The sequence below is a fragment of the Symsagittifera roscoffensis genome, chromosome 6 (assembly GCF_963678635.1).
Source record: "Symsagittifera roscoffensis chromosome 6, txSymRosc1.1, whole genome shotgun sequence".
NCBI classification, from domain to species: Eukaryota; Metazoa; Xenacoelomorpha; order Acoela; family Convolutidae; genus Symsagittifera; species Symsagittifera roscoffensis.
The window spans coordinates 41021650-41041739 of NC_087067.1; the positions used below are offsets into that span (position 1 = coordinate 41021650).

The 20090-nt window shown below is 33.6% G+C and overlaps 1 protein-coding gene across 1 annotated transcript in view; it reads left to right on the forward strand.

The window, feature by feature from the left end:
* The window catches only part of LOC134848746 (alpha-protein kinase vwkA-like), a 10364-nt gene extending 7137 nt beyond the window's left edge, over positions 1-3227 (forward strand). Inside the window, exons 2-4 of the mRNA XM_063866258.1 lie at positions 1718-1786; positions 2490-2645; positions 2940-3227. Coding sequence (XP_063722328.1) covers positions 1718-1786; positions 2490-2645; positions 2940-3227 — 513 coding nt within the window. The remainder of the gene's footprint in view (positions 1-1717; positions 1787-2489; positions 2646-2939) is intronic.
* Positions 3228-20090: the final 16863 nt, after the last annotated feature.

Below are 20090 nucleotides of genomic sequence, written 5' to 3' on the forward strand. Positions count from 1 at the left end.
AAGCCTTTAAATTTTAGACCAAAATTACTTTAAATTATCTTTGGCAAAATACTATAACGATTAATTTACAACCGATTTTTTAGAACTCGTTAAGCAACAAAATATATTTCATCAATCTCAGTTCGGATTCAGACAGAAAACGTCAATTGACACTATTCCTTCTCTAGGAGAAGAAATTTGATTTGATTGGAACAACCGAAGCATTGAAAATCAGTGTATTTTTCATGATTTAAGAAAGACGTTTGATACTGTTGATCACAAGCTTCTCTTTAAAAAAATGTTATGATAACGGTATAAAAGGACCAGCATATGATTTTCTAGTTTCATACTTGACAAAACGTATTAGTTTGTAAGCATCAACAAAATTCAATCGCAAGGTAAAAAAAAATTTCAGTGAGGAGTCCCGCATCGCTCAACTTCTCAAATAAATTGAACGCCGAAAATATATAGCAAAAGTTATTTTTCAAAAATCTTCATAAAAATCTGGAGTTCAAAGATCAAAATGGATTTGTTAATACAAAGCTTATTAACGCTGTGAAATCTTTTTCCAGCAGCGTAAGATTTTAAATAAACAGCAAATGAACCAGTTTACCAAATAAACGGGTCGACTTCGAAATCAAAATTTGAAAAGGTTGATCTCAACATTAACAGATTAACTAGAGTCTTAACTTTCAAAAAAAAGTTAATCATTATAACTGTTGCGGTAAAAACAAGAAAAAATAATGCAAAAGAGTTTCATTTAAACGAACTCATCAGATTCTCTCCAAAAATATTCGTTGTTAGGGGTTAATGTGAATTTGTGACTCTAAACAAAAAATCACATCCGACGAACCCTTCAAATTACATCATCACATCATAAAAAAGCAAAGAAGTTAGTGATCAATTTCAACTTCAAAAAACACCATAACTTTTTAATTGTTACTATAATTCGAAAACTCTACAATTGTTTCACAAATCTTTTCCGAAAAAAATTTTTTTTAGTATGATTTGCGAAATGACAAGGAATGAAGTTAACATCTTCTTTTTGATACGCAAATGATTGAAAAAATGTGAATGTTTTCTTATTTCAGATATTTATTTTTTTTGAGAAATCACAGAGGATTTTTTAAGCTATCCATAGATTCAGTTTTCTCCCAATGGAATAACCAAAAAAAGCGCAAAAAGCGTCAATATGAAAGTTTCAATCATTAATTGATCCTGTTAATACAAATGCGAGCAAAATTTCCGATGTAAATTTGTTTACAAATCTTGTTCGAGCTCGACTTATTTTATTATTGAGTTCAATTATGTTTTGATAATTGTTTCAATTTAGTGTTCGACAAGTGGTCGGCCATGTTACCAAAATTTGTTCGACTATTTTTTGATAATAGTTTCGACTATGTGTACAATTTGTATTCGACCTTGTGCTCGACTATGTTTTGACAGTATTTTAAAATCTTGCACTAGACCTTGCTGCTTAGGAGAAATACTAAAGTAAAACATTGCTGTAACTAATTGCATTCCATGAAAATGAAACAGCCTTATAGGGTTTTATATCGCAATACTTCAGGCAAATTTTGATCATATGGCCGCTTTCTAGCCGACATATCGTGACTCAAGCCTAAAACATGCGTGTTGGTGTATATATATATATTACAATTTTTTCAAGTATTTTGCTTAGTTCCGGGTTTCCTTGATCAAAATCAGAATAAATGATAATACAAACATTTTTTTTCAGGCAGAAATCGCCATAAAGTATGAAAACTGGGAGCCAGATCTCAAAGCATCCGAAGAGGCCCAGAGACTGGCAAAAAATTTCAATCAGGAGCATCCTACCAGTCGGCCGATTCATTTCATAATGCCCATAATCTGCAGAATCAAAAAGATTGGGTGGAAAAAAGGCAAATTACTTGCTAAAGATAGACGTTACGTGCAAAGATTGGCGCGAAATTCAGTTTTTCAAAAAAAATTTACAGATAAGAAGATATATATTTTTTTGTCAAATTACAAGCATGAATAAAAAAATGGATACATTCTTACCAAAATTGTTTATTCATAAATCAATACTGCGATTTGCAAAGATAAATTACATTGCTGAATAGATTTGAGCATTCAACAATGTAGAAGCAGAAAAAGTATTTGCGCAAAAATTTGACGGCACCAGCTCTTCTTTGAGATTAATGATTTGAGAATCTACAACTAAAATGCATATTAATCAATTTTTCAGGCCAACAAACATTTTTTGAAGAAAAAAACAGATTTTTCTATAGATTAAAATTCAAGGCTAACCAAAAAATAGATAATTTCAAAAATTATATAAAAATGTGTCAGTAAAGTTAATTAAGAACAATTTTGCAAAGATAAGAAAGTTGGTGAAATTTTTGGTTAAAGTTTTTAACTCTAAATTAAGTTAATTCATGTTTGCATCAATTTAATCAGTACTTGACAAACACCCAAGTTATAAATATTTTCTATTGATTTTTTGAAAATTTTGAACTTCTCCAAAATAGGAGTGGGTAGCTGTAGAACCGTTCATGGAAGGCGAGTACAAGAAATTCAATTCAAACAGCGGAGCTGTATTCCTGTCGTCAGAAGCACTTGCCGCGTTTTCTCACTTCACTTACATTGCTTCGGATTGCAAATTTGTCGTCTGCGATTTGCAAGGGGTTTGTAAACACAATTGTAAAAGATAAAAACCAATTTGTACTGATAAAAAAAGATCAAAAATCAGTTAGGTTCAATTTGAAAATTTGATTTGCTGGAAGCAATTTTTTTGAAATTTTTTTTCCAGTACTTGAACGTTGCCCCTCTGAAAAAAAATGTATAAAAGAGAAAATGCCTTCACTTTTTATCAGTTTTCAATGAAGCTCTTTTATCATTCATCATAATTATAGCCGAAGTAGTTCAAAGCTCTATTAGCTTTTTTTTCAAAATGAAGAGAAATAGTTCCAAACGTTTAGATCCGAGCCGACGATTACTACTATCTAACAGACCCAGCTATTTGCTCGCGTGATCAAAGTTACGGACCTACGGATATTGGAGTTACAGGTATTAACGCGTTTTTTGAACGCCACGAATGTACAAAAATATGCAAGAACTTTGACAAACCAGATATCAACATCAACTACGTTGTAAAAGGGTTGCAGCCTAAAACGAGCTCTACTTATACTTTCGAATTGTCAACGGCACAGAACACAGCCAATAGGGACTTCAGAAATCGAAAAGATCTGCCGGCCGTTTCCGAATAAAACTTCTTTTGGCTCCACGGATAAGATTGTAAATAAACCAAATGGAACTATCAAACTGGGCTATCAAAATTTGTTGAATAAAAAATCTATATTTTAGTATCAACTTCAACAAATAACCTGACAATGAGTTGAACTCTATGCCTTTTTAATTTACCTAGAATTTACATAATCTTTTTAAAATGAATTGAACAAGAAAAGGCTAATTTATTTCCTTTATGTTAAGATTGATTTGTCACATAATCAAGTGTACCAAATAGATAAAACCCTATAAAGCCAAAGGAACTGTTCCGATATAACATTGCCATCTGAAATCTGAATCTTAGGCAACAGTATTACAATCGTGCTGAAACTTTGTCGACCATCTGAATTTGTCGTCAAAATTTCCAGTTAAAAGTCAGTTAAAATGCGAAAAAAAAATCTTCAGAAAGAAACTTTTGTATGTTGCCACTGCTTGCACTGAAACGTATGACTGGTATTGCTTCATTGGGCAAGTTAAATTGAAATTTTTATACCTCGCTTTTGGCCAGTGATTGTGAGCCTTCGCCAAATTTGACAAATTCTCTACCGATATTGGTATAAAACTAAAATTTAATTCGTTTTTTTCCGACTATTTTGCTTCACAGAGATATTAACTGGCTTTAGGAAGTTAACTGTGGAAAGCTAAGTTTAATATTTTCATCCTCAATTTTCTACCGGTTGTTGTTGAGATAAAAACCGAGTTTTTTTAAATTTCAACCACCTTGGTAATTTAAATCTAATTTAGCTGTCGTCAACCGATCCAAATATGCTTGTTTGCCATTCAATTTTTGCAGTTGAAATGTTTTCAAGCTTAGGAAGTTATGTAAGATAAGATTTATAAAAAGACTAAGTAAGTTGCTTGAGTACAAGAGTTTGCTGGCAGAAAAAAAAACAACTTACAAACGTCATTCAGTTAATTGTACTAGAAAAGTCAAAGTCACTCGACAATTATTCAAACTGCTAATTTCAAATGTAACATCAATGAAACATGCAGTTAAAATAAATGCAACAAATCTACCTTAGGCTGTTTATTCTTAAAGTTTTTCCTAAGCTTTCTGGTTAATCATTAACTTAGTCAAAAAATGTGGTCTCAGAAGTTTATAGAGACTTTTAGTGAGATCCTGGTAAGCTAGTATTAAAAGATTGAGTTTAGAGAAATCGGAAGTTTTTGAAAACCCGCCGGGCGTATTACACGTCGAGGGCGTTGAAAGCGCTTGGTTCCCGACATAAAGTCAGTGACACTTTACTGCTAGGAAGAGATACTAGGTACTCCACTTGCCTAGCCGAACAATCTTTCAAACCAAAACCAATAACACCCGTACTCACTGACGGTAGTGAACTTGAAGCTTCAACCCCAATTTATTTTGTTCGGTCTGCAGCCCGCAAACTTCGATCGTTTTTTGAGAAAACTTCAGTCACAGAAAAATATACGTGTACGACCAACGTTGCTGGCGAGAATGAGTTCCGTTGCAAGTTAAAGTGCGAATTTAGTTTTTTTTTGTATTACTTTACAGGTAAAAAAAAAGAGACTAAAAAACGAAATTAAAAAAGAGTCACGAACAGTTCCTGGGTTTTTCCCCATTTCCCTAAACAAGAAGAAGGCCTAGAAGGATCTCGATGTTTTTGGCCGAGCTGAGGAAGGCGTATTCATATTTACGACTATTTCTGGACCGCAAATTTCCATAATCCTATTTTGGCAATCCAATTTGCGCCGTTATCCTTAATTTTACAAAGTGGTACATGAAGATGAAACGGGATTTTAAAAACATAATCAGCACTTGTGAAGACAATCGAACCTCGCGAATATGAGTCGAAGTTAAAGTTGAAGAATATGAGTCACAGGTGAACGAGGGGGAACGGTAGACGGGCTCTGATTTTTTTCAAGTCCAACATTCTCTCTTAATTTTCATACAAAACTTTTGATTCAAACATTCTAGGGTAAACAACCACGGATCCTGCTTCTAAACTCAAACAAAACTCGAGCTTCAGCCTTATGATCAAGTCTTAGTATTTCTGCCAAATGGACTAAAAACGGAATTTCTGGTTTATTTACTAGCGAATGAAACTTGGTTACTTAAATTACGAGTCAGTCAGTTAATGAAATAATGAAAAAATGTAGTAAAATAAAGCTCAAGTCGCAGTTTAGTTTAGTCATCGGACAAAATACACATTTTGTTCTGAACCAGCAAGATATGATATTTGGTCAGTTCGTCCTTGCACAGTCTGTATCGATTGTCATTCAGGGTAGACTTTTGGGCCAGAGTCATTTTGGGTTTGGGCACAATTCCCGACTCGTAGCAAAAGTTATCGGCTATATCCTGTGACACGAGAAGGAACGATGATGGAATAGCTGGGTAGAAGGGTCCCTTTTTTACCTGGTGGTTTTGCTTTCGGTTGTCCAACCATCGCTTGGCTACGATTTCTCGTTTCTCGTACACGTCATCACTTCGCTTATGCATTGTCGGAACCTCGTCTCGTTTCAGACTCTTAAAAGTTCGTCTTCCCGGCAAGCAGATATTTTCTGTAAACAAGTACCAAAGATGGTCTTTCATTATATAGGAGCAGTCCTTGAAAGTAGACTTGAATCTGATGACATTTGGCTTGCAAAAATCAACAATCGTTCCCAGAATGAGTTCCGTCAGCTTGTATTGGAACTCATTCGTGGAGCTCTCGCTGTCGGAATAACTGCCGTATGCATAGTCTGGAACTGAATCATGGTAGTCAGGATTTCCCTGCTTTGTGACGAACTTGTCGAAGTCGAAACTCTGATGGTAATCAAAGGAAGCCTGTTCCTGAAATGTTCGTCGGGTTCGCAGGAGCTCCGACTCGGTTTTTTGGGACGAAACGCTGAGTGCAGATAGAACAAAAACTCCACCGAATGTCAAAATCGTTAGAGATTCTAAACAAAAAGAACGCTGAAACTACATACTTCATTGTAAATATTTATGAAAACGCAAAATCATTACTCACGCATTATTAAAAACAACTTTTCAAGAAAAATTCAGTCAAGCAAATAAAAATGAAAAGCGAGGGGTAATTACTTCAGTTCATATCCCGCTTTTATTTTTCCGCATTTTTCCCAAATTAAGTTCGAAGTTTAAATTTCGAAAACACCGCCTGAAAGAAATATAATAATGGAACTTTTTTCGAGGAGAAACATCACTTTATTTCGACTACAATTAACATAAACAGATGCTCATCTCCTTTAAAAAATGTTTCCATAAAAAATGATGGTTTTTGATTATAGTTTTCTCGCAATCTAGAAAATCATTATCTCGACGGAGTTTAATTGCTGAAGTGTTTGAAATCTATAGAGCGCGGGGAAGGCTATGATATAAAAGTCTTATTTCAGAAACCCCCTTCTCCCAAGATTTGGGCTCTTTCGGCCTTTTTCGAGGCACCCACCTCTATCAGTATTTTATAGGCATTTTTTCCTCCCCCAACCCACCTGCAAAATTTTACAAGTAGATTTTTGTTCACATTGCTCGGAAAAAAAGAGCCATTTCGTGAAATCAAACTTAGAAAAGTCTTTCTAAAATGACTTCAAAATGGAACTTCTGAACTGCAACACAACATAACGTGAGCAAGTGAATTTCTAATAATATTTTTACAAGCAAATATTGCGAAAAGGGAAAAGAAGTCCGCTTTCATTCAAGCCAAAGTTTTCTCTGTCGAAATTAATTTTGCTTTATTATTCCCACTATGAAGCCTTTCAGTACAATTTAAGTCCTCCTCATAATAGTGATATCACAGCGTGGGATTGTTGTGAGTTGTTCATTTTGTTTAACCTATTGAACTTTAGCACACATTAGATACCTGCTAAAGATGTTTCATATCGACCATCGGTCGATCATTGGCCATTTTAATGCTGTTTTGGATTAGACATTAGTATTCATTCTTAACCACTTTATTCTTTTAATTCCTCAGTTAGTGTACATTATAGTACATATTCAGGGTTTAATATTAGAATAGTTTATTATGGCGCAGTCAAACGAATCGAGCCTGCGGGGAGTTCCTGCATTCTGGCCGAACCACACTATGGAACCACCACAATCCTGGACCCATTGGAGCGACCAATTTCAATTGGCCATCATAGCAAAGAAGAATCTCGACATCGACAATCTAAGCGGACAAGAGGTACCACAAAGTCAGATTTCAATCCTCGAACAGTCCACAGGAAGTGAGCCGGAAAATGAACGAGCCAGTCGGGAGGCAAGAAATAGAGCTACCATGAAGTCGTACGAAGCCGCTGAAGAGAAAAGGATATCCTATTAAAGAAAGAAATTCGGAGAGTTGAGACGTGCGGAAGCGGAAAAAAAGTTGATATCATTTCTTTTTTTAGCCCTCGGTAATGAAGGGAAAATGGTATTCTCTCAGAAAAGCCATAGAGTTAAAATGTTATCTATCTCTTTTAAAGAATTTTTGGATCTCCTGCATCTTGCTTTTAATAAACCTCCAAACGTCACACTTGAGAGATACAAACTCCAGAATCGAAAACAAAGAGAAAGGGAACCTTTCGAACATTTCTGGGGAGCATTGACGGATCTAGCTAGCACTTGTAGCTTCAGAAAATCCGATGAAGCAGAATGGATTAGAGACGTATTTATCAGCAATATGAGGAATAGCGAGTCAACCATCAACCCATCGGAATCTTTGAGCCAGGCCTTAATGGACGAAAAAGGCTTCTTTAACCACCAGAAATTAACTAATACGGCAAAACTGATCAACGGGTTAAGTTTTAAATCATTTCACGGAAACAATCATGTCAGAAAAGAACCAAACATGAATACCGAAAGAAGCAACTTATGCAAAAAATGAGAAAATCCTTTTACTAAGGGATATCTAAACGTTTATTCGGCCAGAGAGATAATTTGTAAAAAAAAACTGTAACTATAAAGGCCAGTTCAAATAGGGCATATGTAAATCAAATAACAAAGGAACATATGTAAATATTTTAAATGCCTCTGTCAATACCGAGAATTGTAAATAGGTCCCGTCGGAAGATTCCCGGAGCGAAAACCAAGAAAATGTGGAGTGGTTCACGCCTGGAACAAAAACGGTCAAAGCAACGACGACGACTATTCAGTATTGAGCGTGAGAACAATTAACTGCCAAAACGAGTTGGAAACGAAAAAAAAATATTGAACATAGGACTTGGGTGGTAAATGATTGAAAATATGAACATACCTGTAGATTCAGTCAGCCCGGTGAGTTTTATAAAAACAGAACGCTTTACATGAATTGAAATTACGTTACCCCATTTTAAAGATCCAACCTGTAGATAAACGTACAAAACAATTGTACTGCGATTTCACGGACAGCACATTCATGGGAAAAATAATAGTCCAAACACAATCCAACGGGTGGATATGCAAAGACATCCCTTTTTTGTTACGGTAGGACATGAAAGAAATATCCCGGGCAACGAAAACCTTCCGAAACTGAAGATTGAAGTGAAACAGAAGAACTGTAGTGCCTATCTGTACGGTCAGCAACCCATCGAGGAAGAGTAAGCCAAATTACTTGGAATACGCGACAAACGAACTTTTACAAATTTCAAAAACCTGTTTAATAGAATCGCAAAGATACCAAATGATCGTAAAGTTACACCTTTCCATTCCCCTCTTAAACCGGTTCAAGCAAAAGGCAGAAGGCTACCGTTAAATTTGTTATCGGGAGTAAACGAGGAACTAAAAAGGATGTAAAAAAGAAGTTCACATGAAAAAACTGGCAAAACTCGACAAAAATTGTTTTATAAGTTCAATAGTTATAACTAGAAAGGAATATGGCTCATTCAAACTTGCACAAGATTCAAACTGCTGAACAATCAGATCTTTAAGAATAAAAACCAGATGCCCAATACCCACGAATTGATAGATAATGTAGTCTTAAAATTATCATAGTAGACCGACGGGCAAGTCTGCTCCAGTAACCTTGATCTAAGGAACGCGAATAGTCAACTTCAATTAAGCGAATGGGCCAGTAAACAATGCAGTTTTAGTATAGTAGGAGGGAGGAGATACTATTGGAACTTACAGATTTTTAACCGGATTTTATGGACGATAGTCTAACGAGTTCCAAACTCACTTTTAAAAGGAATCCCTTTTACACATTGTTACATAGACGACGTATTAATTGCTTCTAAAGAAATTATCGAAGACCATAAAGCAATTGTACAAAGAATTTTGGAAACGTTGGACAGAAGGAATATGGCAGTGAAATGGGGGAATTGCGCATTTTCCAGAAAGAGATAGAATGGCCCCTCCATCAAGTTATGGTCCCTCCATTAAATTAAAACTTCCTACTTAAGTTCATCAGATAAATAAAAAAACAAGCACAGTGAAAGAGCATGTGCATGTTTGAGTGTTTATACATAACTTATAATTCTATACAGCGCTTAGGTCTGTATCAAAAAAAAGGATGCACCTTTGTACGAATGCACATTTGAATCAAAGCGCAACGATTGTTTTAAAATTTATTAAAAGTTGGCTAATTGGAGAGGTCGGGGGCTTTTTTTCTGGGCTGTAAGAGCGATAATGGAAAAAATGTGGGCTCTCCACTTTCCCTCCACTTTTCAAGTTTTCTTTTTTTTCCAATTGGTTGTTGTTATGGCTGAACGCGTGATTTTACGAAATATGGTATGAAGAGAAAATGTGTTCACAAAATTAGTTTGTTCACCATGCAAAATTTCATTACATTATGACACCGTGAATTAAGTTCTTCAAAACTGAAACTCAAATGAGGCAAGGGCAGCGCAAAAAAAGCCATGACTTGTGATATTATAGGTTTTTTTCTCTTAAAAACACTAGTTTCGATGAAAATAGTACAAGCGATTGTTTCTGGCCAAACTTTTTAAGACGTCCAAAACCCGTTTTTTTCAAATCTCAAGCTTAGAATCTCAATTTTAAAACAGTATTAAAACATTGACTCAAAGAAAAAAAAATTTTGTATCCAGAGCAAAAAAACTCTATGATCACATTTGATTTTCATTAAAAACATTGTAAAGCCCCGCATTTAGCCATAAGATGTGAGAGGCTTGTGTACAACACAACACGCATATGTTAAAATTACTCAAATATCGATGGGGTAGCCGCAATAAAGAAGACAATGGCTAGGTTAAAACTTGGTAAATAGTACAGATTTGGCTCAAACCTTAAATTTCCGATAAGTTATGTGCGTGTTTAACTGGGTGTTGCGTTTAAAAAAAGAAAAAGTTAAAAAGAGCGCGGAGATTACAAGCTGTTACAAAATGCTCCATGGGAACAAAAGTAAACGCGTCTTACATCCAAAAAAAGTAAGATTCAAAATCATATCAAAATTTTTTAAAACAGTTTTGGGACCTCTTGAACACTGCCCTCAAAATCATCATAAGCCTTCAAAATCATCTTTGAAAAAGGTGTAAACTCTGGAAAAGAAAGCAAAACGACGGGAAAAAAACTTCATGGAGTTGTGACACATTTAGCCAGTACGGTTAATTTCAGTGAAATAGATGAAGCAGAATGTATAAAAGACGTCTTCAGTTGCAACAAGAGAAATATGGACACAACGGAAGCCTCCTTTTCAACGACTAGCACGTCGGAACCAATACATAAGGCCTTCATAGTTACATTTGAAAAAAAAGTTGTATTGAACATAAAGAACATTTGGCCAAACTTTGTAAACCGAAAGGACAACGTACAGTTGTAAATATTATATACGACCGTGTAAATAGTGAAATTTGTACATTTGTCCCACCGGACGCACCATGCGAAGACGATATTTTGCTTGGTAGAATCAAAGCTACATCGATTGACAAAGGGCAGAGTGCCGATGACATTTATTCAGTTCTCAGCGTCAGAATAAGAAATGGCCAGAATGGGCTAAAAATGGGGAAACTACTCAATGTTGGATATGGCGTTGAAAATGAAAATCCAGTGGCTTCAGCAAGCTCAGCAAGTTTTATCAAACATTACGTCCTGCACTGAAAGAAAATAAAACGTCCGAAGCTCATAGTTTTTCCCGGTGGAAAATGGATCAAAAATTTATATTACGGATTCACATAAAGAACACAATAAACGCCTTAGGAAAAATTATTGTTCAAACGCCGTCAAACGGGCGTTTTTGTGAAGAAACCCCTTTCTTGATTTCTGGCAGCCATGAAAGAAACCCCATGGGAAAAGACAATCTGCCAGAGTCAAGCTGAAGAAAAGCTTGCAATCGATGATTTCTATCAAGCAAACCCCCGATAGGTGTAAATCTTTTTTAAATTTTTAACCTTAACTCCTTTTAGTAGTAAATTTATCGAAATGGAACCTGATCTAAACTATATTTTATGATTGGATAAATTAGATATTTTACCACTGTAAAGTATTTAATATTAACCAATCATGATCCATCTAACTAACAACCCACTTATTTGTAAGTGCTGAAATTACTTGTAATTTCAGCACCAGAGAGATTTGAATTTAACTTAGAAATTAGTTGTCTCTCCAAGAGAACTTCAGCAGCCGCAAAAAACCAGTATACCCTAGATCTATTGAGCCTAGCAGAGACTAGTTAAACACCCTGAGACTAGAAAGTATAAGAGTAAGATTAGGATCGGTATTAGACTAAGAAGTTGCACGAATCTATCCGGCCGAAAATAAGATAGCGTGACGAGCAGACGGTGTACCCTATCCGAAATTACTCTATGAGTTAACCACATCGGGCATAACTCATCTGGTGCGACCATAAGTCTCGAAAAAGACCTTAATAACTTAGATTTAACCAAAAATAGATTAGAATTTAGACAAAACATTTTAAAAATGTTATACGATAATAATTTAATCGAAATGTCTCTACGACTCAATAGATCAGAGCCGATATTCCGAACGATAACAGAACTACCCGGAATTGTAAGAAGACCTCGAACAAGAGACGACATACGACAAAGTAGAAACTTACCATATAGTTTTATGATTGTACGGCAAAAGCCAACACAAACTTTTATATTTAGAATCTTATTAGCAATGAATTTAGATTTTCGTTTGCAAACATAAAATTTTGAATTCAATCTTCATGATCATTTCAGGCGCTAAACAAAATTATTAATATACAATAACGATTGATAAAAAGATCTCAGATCGTTTTCTTAATTTCTGCAGTCTTATACAAAACATGTTTGAAAAATATTTATTGAAAAAATCAAAATAAAAATTAGTAGCATGACAATAAATTGTTAGTAATCATAAAATCATCTGTTGTCCCAGCTTCATCACCTAAACATAACAGCAATCATAAGCTCACTAATATCATTAAAAAACTTAATCTTTTTCGTAAATAAATTTAAACCAAAATAAATTATATTCACTTAAATTTAAAACCTGATCATCAAGGCCTATCCTTGGATCAAAAAGAACAATTTTGTTCTCCCCCACCTACTTAACAAGTGTCTAACGACCTCAAACGTCGATTCACTATCCAACCCTTCCAAAAAAAAAAACCCAAGACTAATAGAAATTTTTCAACAAAATTAACCATTCAAAATTAGGATAAACAGTGAAGAACTTCGGTTATTCATCCTTCACTTGAACCCTCCTCTTACCAGACCCAAGATAAATCTTAGACTTAAAAGTTTAAAATAGTATCTAACGAACTACTTGCGTTGTAATTATACCTGAACCTTGTGGATCGATTTACTATTCTCCAACCCTTGAACACAATCACTACCCCTAAGTAAGATTAAGTAAGTTAACACCTTAGCTTATACTAGCCACGAGAAAGTAAAAAATCATTCTTCGGAATCGATATACTTTTCTCTCCAACCCTGAACAAAAAGACCCAGGTTAAGCTAACCAAAAAATCGTAAGGACTAACAGTCTAAGAAAATAGAAATCACCTAACAACTTTTTGCATCCTTCATCCTAAACCTTATGTCATTCAAAAATCTAGGAAATAAACAAACAATCGTTTTACACAACTGTGAGATAGATAACCAAAAATATGATCTTGTAATCACACCTCATACACAAACAGTTGGATACATTAGAACAAAACGACTAACAATGAAAAGAAAAATAATAAACAAACAAAAACAAATCACACGAAAAAGATTTTCAAAAAATAGAAAGGCATTTTCAGAATCAGAAGCCAGCAATTTAGATGAACTCTACAAATTAAAAGAATCGATTGATAAAAATTGTCCCATTCACGATCAAATATATTTTTCCGATTCAGAAATTACTTCAAATTCATCAAAAAGAGGAAAAAGAAGAATAAAAAAGCAATATAAACACAAACCAGTACACTTGTATAATTGAAATCAACCAATTAGACACATCGATAGTTATATATTAACAGTTATTAAACAAAAAAATGAGCCACACTCAAAGTGACGATAGTCCAGATGACGAAGAGGTTTACCCCTTCCTCATAGATGCACCCGATAATAGAGGGCAACATGATTTTTGCAAGAATTTCCTCGTAAATTTGTTTGAACCCGGAATCAGCCCATGCAAAGCAGAATTCCCAGATGTAAAAATCAAAAGACAAATTATTGAACATTATCTGAAAGATATATGTAATTTAACACAACAGTATGGAATCTACACCATAGAATTCAGCACACCAAATACGAATCATCGTAAATATGTAATTCAAACAGACGATCTTGAATTAGAATTTTCAAAAGTATTCTTAGAATACATTAAAAGCATACAATATCATAATTCACAAAGAGCAAACTCCATATTCACTAACGAAGTTTTTTAATAATATATACCTATATTTCTATAATAGAAAAAACAGAATTTCAAAGTATCTCACCAACTGAAACATCCAAACATACAAAAGTACGACAGGAAATTACACTATTTTCAACTTTTCTACATATAATCAAAGAAAATTTTACTAAAGACGATGTTTCACTACACACAAAACATGACTTACAAAAAATTTTGGCATGGTTTTTAATAGATTATTTCGCACATAATATAGACTTAATTTCACAAGCAAGAAAAAATTTCAGACCTCAAAATCCAAATGATGATACTGCCATTACAGAACAGTCAGACTACGTTTGGGACCCTGAATGGTCTCATCCTGCATTTATAAATATCCCACAATCAATCTCAAGTCAAGCAATAAGTACAATATCTTACCAAAGAGATTATGTAAAAGTAGTACCACTAACCATTGATGCAACACCATTAAACAACAATACATTTTTACCTGATACGCGAAATAACAGTTTAAATTCGACCGTCATACACAATGAAAAACCTTAATGGAACTGGGAATCTTACACAACAAGATATCCAAACACCATCACATTTCATAAATGAAGAAATTGTCCAAACAACAACAACTACACAACAAAGTATTTCACCAATACATCCAAATTTAACAACACCAAAAAATACAAACACTTCACTGGCACAAGTAACCTTACAATCAACCGTTAAACCTTCGGTTGCTCCAAAATATTCACATATGGATTATCAAACATATAGACCTATGACAGTACCATCAAAACCACGAAGAACGTTCACAAGAAACACTTTTGCAGAACACAATTATAATTATGCACATTCGTCAAAAACAAACTATCCCCCACGAAAAACTAATAATAATCATGTATGTTCTCACTATTGGGATAACCCAATGACAACAACCAACTCAGTAAATTTTCGGACTAATTCACATCCTCCACAGGATCATAGTGAAAATTACCCATTCTTTCAACAAAATAAAAATAAAAAGCAAGCACCTCATCATACGGAATACTTATCATCTGATGATGATTATTTACAACCAGACATTTTTGCACCATATACCCAAGAATATCGCAAACAAGGATCGCGACATCGATACATATAATAGAATTTTTTCTCCAAACCCAACAGATACACGAAATCAACAACCAATACATATGCCAAATCCAACTAATACACAATCTTTTCAACCAATTCAACCACAAAACCCAATGACTATGCACTCGTATCAACCAACTCAAATGCAAAATGAAATACCATTCCCATATTACCTTCAACAACACGAAATAACAAAAAATCAACTTTCAAATTTTTCGGAAATGCCAAATGCTGCAGAATCACTACAGATGACAATGAATTCATACCTTATGGGTGGATCATCAATAACATCAAACAAACCACTAATGGTATTCACAGGAACAGACCCTGAATATTCTGTAGAAGATTATTTAAATGCAGTAACAGCAAATTTAATTTTAAATATAGGACCTGAACCAATTAATACACCACTACATCAAAATTGGATACATCGACGCACAGCGTTGATACAAACAACCTTAGATGGCGCAGCTCAAAAATGGTTTTCAGTATTACCTATAGAATTAAAATCAGACTGGAAAAGATTTACACAAGAATTTTCAAAAATGTTTGACTCCGAAAGAAATAAACAACACCAAAGAGTTTTATGTAATGAAATTCGCAGATTACCAAATGAAACCATCAAACAATTAGCAGTACGTATCGAAACACTAGTTCGAAAAGCATATTCATTAAATACACATGACTATAAAAACACAAAAATGACAGAAATTTTAATGATGACCTTCACACCTCAATTAAGGAAAATAGCAATAAAAAAGAGAGCATCTCATCCTTCTTCAATTCGAGAGCCAGATTTAGATTTTCGAAAACTAGTAGACAAACTAGAGCAAGCGGAAATCATAATGAAACTTGAAGAAACAGAAAATCTAAAACTACAATATGTTAATCGAATTGAAACAAACACTACACATATCAATAACATACAGGAATCAGATACAGACCTAGTTGAAAAAATCACTGAAATACTAAATATTTATGAAAAACACCCAAATTTTAAGGGCAAACCATCTATCAAAAAATTGTGTAATTATTGCCGACGATACGGACATAGTATTTCCGAATGTAGACAAAAACAACAAGATAACCAAAACAAACCTCAAAAGCATAAAGAACCAAATAAATCATTCTATCAATTTATGTAATTCAAACAGACGATCTTGAATTAGAATTTTCAAAAGTATTCATTGAATACATTAAAAGCATACAATATCATAAACAACACCAATTTCTTCCGAACAACACCAATTACACAAGGAATCAATCACCATATAACTCAAGTTATAGAGGAAGATCACCAGAACGAAGAAATACACAGAATTCTTCACAAAATCATTATAATCGATCAAATAGTCGAAATGACTTCCGAATGTAGACAAAATGTAGTATTTCCGAATGTAGACAAAAACAACAAGATAACCAAAACAAACCTCAAAAGCATAAAGAACCAAATAAATCATTCTACACAGAAATACACAAAATTCTTCACAAAATCATTATAATCGATCAAATAGTCGAAATAACTTCCGAATGTAGACAAAATATAGTATTTCCGAATGTAGACAAAAACAACAAGATAACCAAAACAAACCTCAAAAGCATAAAGAACCAAATAAATCATTCTATCAATATATGTAATTCAAACAGACGATCTTGAATTAGAATTTTCAAAAGTATTCATTGAATACATTAAAAGCATACAATATCATAAACAACACCAATTTCTTCCGAACAACACCAATTACACAAGGAATCAATCACCATATAACTCAAGTTATAGAGGAAGATCACCAGAACGAAGAAATACACAGAATTCTTCACAAAATCATTATAATCGATCAAATAGTCGAAATGACTTCCGAATGTAGACAAAATGTAGTATTTCCGAATGTAGACAAAAACAACAAGATAACCAAAACAAACCTCAAAAGCATAAAGAACCAAATAAATCATTCTACACAGAAATACACAAAATTCTTCACAAAATCATTATAATCGATCAAATAGTCGAAATAACTTCCGAATGTAGACAAAATATAGTATTTCCGAATGTAGACAAAAACAACAAGATAACCAAAACAAACCTCAAAAGCATAAAGAACCAAATAAATCATTATATCAATATATGTAATTCAATTAGACGATCTTGAATTAGAATTTTCAAAAGTATTCTTAGAATACATTAAAAGCATACAATATCATAATTCACAAAGAGCAAACTCCATATTCACTAACGAAGTTTTTTAATAATATATACCTATACTTCTATATTAGAAAAAACAGAATTTCAAAGTATCTCACCAACTGAAACATCCAAACATACAAAAGTACGACAGGAAATTACACTATTTTCAACTTTTCTACATATAATCAAAGAAAATTTCACTAAAGACGATGTTTCACTACACACAAAACATGACTTACAAAAAATTTTGGCATGGTTTATAATAGATTATTTCGCACATAATATAGACTTAATTTCACAAGCAAGAAAAAATTTCAGACCTCAAAATCCAAATGATGATACTGCCATTACAGAACAGTCAGACTACGTTTGGGACCCTGAATGGTCTCATCCTGCATTTATAAATATCCCACAATCAATCTCAAGTCAAGCAATAAGTACAATATCTTACCAAAGATATTATGTAAAAGTAGTACCACTAACCATTGATGCAACACCATTAAACAACAATACATTTTTACCTGATACGCGAAATAACAGTTTAAATTCGACCGTCATACACAATGAAAACCTTAATGGAACTGGGAATCTTACACAACAAGATATCCAAACACCATCACACTTCATAAATGAAGAAATTGTCCAAACAACAACAACTACACAACAAAGTATTTCACCAATACATCCAAATTTAACAACACCAAAAAATACAAACACTTCACTGGCACAAGTAACCTTACAATCAACCGTTAAACCTTCGGTTGCTCCAAAATATTCACATATGGATTATCAAACATATAGACCTATGACAGTACCATCAAAACCACGAAGAACGTTCACAAGAAACACTTTTGCAGAACACAATTATAATTATGCACATTCGTCAAAAACAAACTATCCCCCACGAAAAACTAATAATAATCATGTATGTTCTCACTATTGGGATAACCCAATGACAACAACCAACTCAGTAAATTTTCGGACTAATTCACATCCTCCACAGGATCATAGTGAAAATTACCCATTCTTTCAACAAAATAAAAATAAAAAGCAAGCACCTCATCATACGGAATACTTATCATCTGATGATGACTATTTACAACAAGACATTTTTGCACCATATACCCAAGAATATCGCAAACAAGGATCGCGACATCGATACATATAATAGAATTTTTTCTCCAAACCCAACAGATACACGAAATCAACAACCAATACATATGCCAAATCCAACTAATACACAATCTTTTCAACCAATTCAACCACAAAACCCAATGACTATGCACTCGTATCAACCAACTCAAATGCAAAATGAAATACCATTCCCATATTACCTTCAACAACACGAAATAACAAAAAATCAACTTTCAAATTTTTCGGAAATGCCAAATGCTGCAGAATCACTACAGATGACAATGAATCCATACCTTATGGGTGGATCATCAAAAACATCAAATAAACCACTAATGGTATTCACAGGAACAGACCCTGAATATTCTGTAGAAGATTATTTAAATGCAGTAACAGCAAATTTATTTTTAAATATAGGACCTGAACCAATTAATACACCACTACATCAAAATTGGATACATCGACGCACAGCGTTGATACAAACAACCTTAGATGGCGCAGCTCAAAAATGGTTTTCAATATTACCTATAGAAGTAAAATCAGACTGGAAAAGATTTACACAAGAATTTTCAAAAATGTTTGACTCCGAAAGAAATAAACAACACCAAAGAGTTTTATGTAATGAAATTCGCAGATTACCAAATGAAACCATCAAACAATTAGCAGTACGTATCGAAACACTAGTTGGAAAAGCATATTCATTAAATACACATGACTATAAAAACACAAAAATGACAGACATTTTAATGATGACCTTAACTCCTCAATTAAGGAAAATGGCAATAAAAAAGAGAGCATCTCATCCTTCTTCAATTCGAGAGCCAGATTTAGATTTTCGAAAACTAGTAGACAAACTAGAGCAAGCGGAAATCATAATGAAACTTGAAGAAACAGAAAATCTAAAACTACAATATGTTAATCGAATTGAAACAAACACTACACATATCAATAACATACAGGAATCAGATACAGACCTAGTTGAAAAAATCACTGAAATACTAAATATTTATGAAAAACACCCAAATTTTAAGGGCAAACCATCTTTCAAAAAATTGTGTAGTTATTGCCGACGATACGGACATAGTATTTCAGAATGTAGACAAAAACAACAAGATAACCAAAACAAACCTCAAAAGCATAAAGAACCAAATAAATCATTCTATCAATATATGAAGAAAGATCAAAATCTACCAAACAAAAATGTATACAGTAACAACAGTTCAGGAAAACCACTTCCGAACAACACCAATTACACAAGGAATCAATCACCATATAACTCAAGTTATAGAGGAAGATCACCAGAACGAAGAAATACACAGAATTCTTCACAAAATCATTATAATCGATCAAATAGTCGAAATAACTATACGAGATCAAATTCAAATGCAACACAATTTGTTTCTAGATCCAACTCCTAATCAAACCCAAGAAATAAACACTATTCCAATAATCAATCACGAAACTCATCATATAACAGAAATAGAAACTATTCACATAATCGAAATAGAAGTTATTCGAACAATCGAAATCAGAATTACCCGAACACTCGATCAAGAAATAACTCATATAACAGATCAAACTATCACAGACCAAATGACAATTATCAAAACAGATCACGGAATAATTCACAGAATCGAAATTCAAGTTATAATAATCAAAGACATATTAATCAAGTACAGTCAAATGAAGAAACAACATCAG